This window comes from Tachyglossus aculeatus, chromosome 3 (assembly GCF_015852505.1).
Source record: "Tachyglossus aculeatus isolate mTacAcu1 chromosome 3, mTacAcu1.pri, whole genome shotgun sequence".
Taxonomy (NCBI): domain Eukaryota; kingdom Metazoa; phylum Chordata; class Mammalia; order Monotremata; family Tachyglossidae; genus Tachyglossus; species Tachyglossus aculeatus.
In genome coordinates this window covers 12,774,385-12,775,792 of record NC_052068.1, presented here as the reverse complement: position 1 = coordinate 12,775,792, position 1,408 = coordinate 12,774,385, and the positions used below count along the sequence as shown (strand labels likewise).

General features: G+C 44.1%; 1 protein-coding gene across 1 annotated transcript; it reads right to left on the bottom strand.

The window, feature by feature from the left end:
- LOC119925231 (olfactory receptor 13A1-like) lies at window positions 1-933 on the bottom strand. Its single transcript, XM_038743334.1, has one exon. The coding sequence runs from the start codon at window positions 931-933 to the stop codon at window positions 1-3; it is 933 nt and encodes a 310-aa protein (XP_038599262.1).
- Between the last annotated feature and the right edge of the window lie 475 nt (window positions 934-1,408).

Below are 1,408 nucleotides of genomic sequence, written 5' to 3'. Positions count from 1 at the left end.
CTATGGCGGTGGAAATGTGAAGAGTTTCTTTAGTGCCACTTTGACATCTTTATTTCTCAGTGTGTAAATGAGCGGGTTCAGAGTCGGAGTCAAGACCGTGTACAATACAGACACCAATTTGTCCAGAAATCCCAAGGTCCCCAGAACTGGACGGATGTAACTATATATCACGGTGGAGTAAAACAGGGTCACCACGATGAGATGGGAGGAGCAGGTAGAGAATGCTCTCTTCTTTCCCTCGCTGGTGCGGATCTTCATGATGCTGGCTATGATGAAGCCGTAGGATACCATGGTGAGGAAGAAATTCAGGCCGGCCAGGAGCATATCTGCCGTGATGGTCACGATGGAAGTCCAGTAGGTTGGGGTACAAGAAAGCAGCAGTATGGGGGGGATTTCGCAGAAGAAGTGAGGGATGAAGTTGGGCCCGCAGAAGGATAAGCTGAGGACGAGACCCGTGAGGAGTACAGAAATGAGCCCACCAACACTCCACACGAAAGCAGCCAACCCAACGCACACTGTCTTGCTCATCATCTTGCTGTAGTGCAAAGGCTGACAAATAGCCATATAGCGGTCATAGGCCATCGCCATGAAGAGTACCAGCTCTGAACTCAGGGACCAACTGAAGAAGAACAACTGATTCATGCAGCCACCATAGGAGATGGTTTTCTTCACCGCGATCAGGTTCTGCAGAACTTTGGGCAGAATTGACAAAGTGCAGATGATATCGAGAATGGCCAGATTGGCCAGGAAGAAATACATGGGCACATGGAGTCCGGTGCTGACCTGGATAGCCGCGATGATGAGGACGTTTCCCACGAAAGCCATTACAAAGAGAAGCAGGAAGAGGCTAAAGAAGAGAGCCTGAAGCCGAGGGTTTTCAGTGAAACTCTGTAAAATGAACTCTGTCACCACGGTCTGGTTCGGGGCTACCATTTTATTTGGAGGATTCCAGGAAGCGGAAGAAAGGTGTCCATAAAGAACAGCTTGTCTCCTGCTATAGGAAGATAACCTGTGTTTCACGAGTGAAATAAAAACAATGGCTGTGATTCACAGTGACCTTTTTTTCAATTTTAAAATGTTATACCCCTAATTCAAAATTCATACGCAGTTCAAGTGAAAAAACCCGAGTTGCAGCCATACTTGTAGAATGATGGTATTAGAATGCACCCCTTTCTTGAGGAGTTTCTGAATACAAATTCGGTTATTATTATTATTATTATTATTATTATTATTATTATTATTACCATTATTAATTCACCACGATTTCTTTTTAATAAAGAATAAATTTTTGCAATTCAATTTAGTACCATTGGTCTCCCCTTTTATTCATTCATTCATTCAATCGTATTTATTGAGCGCTTGCTGTGTGCAGAGCATTGTATTAAGTGCTTGGGGAGTACAAATTGGC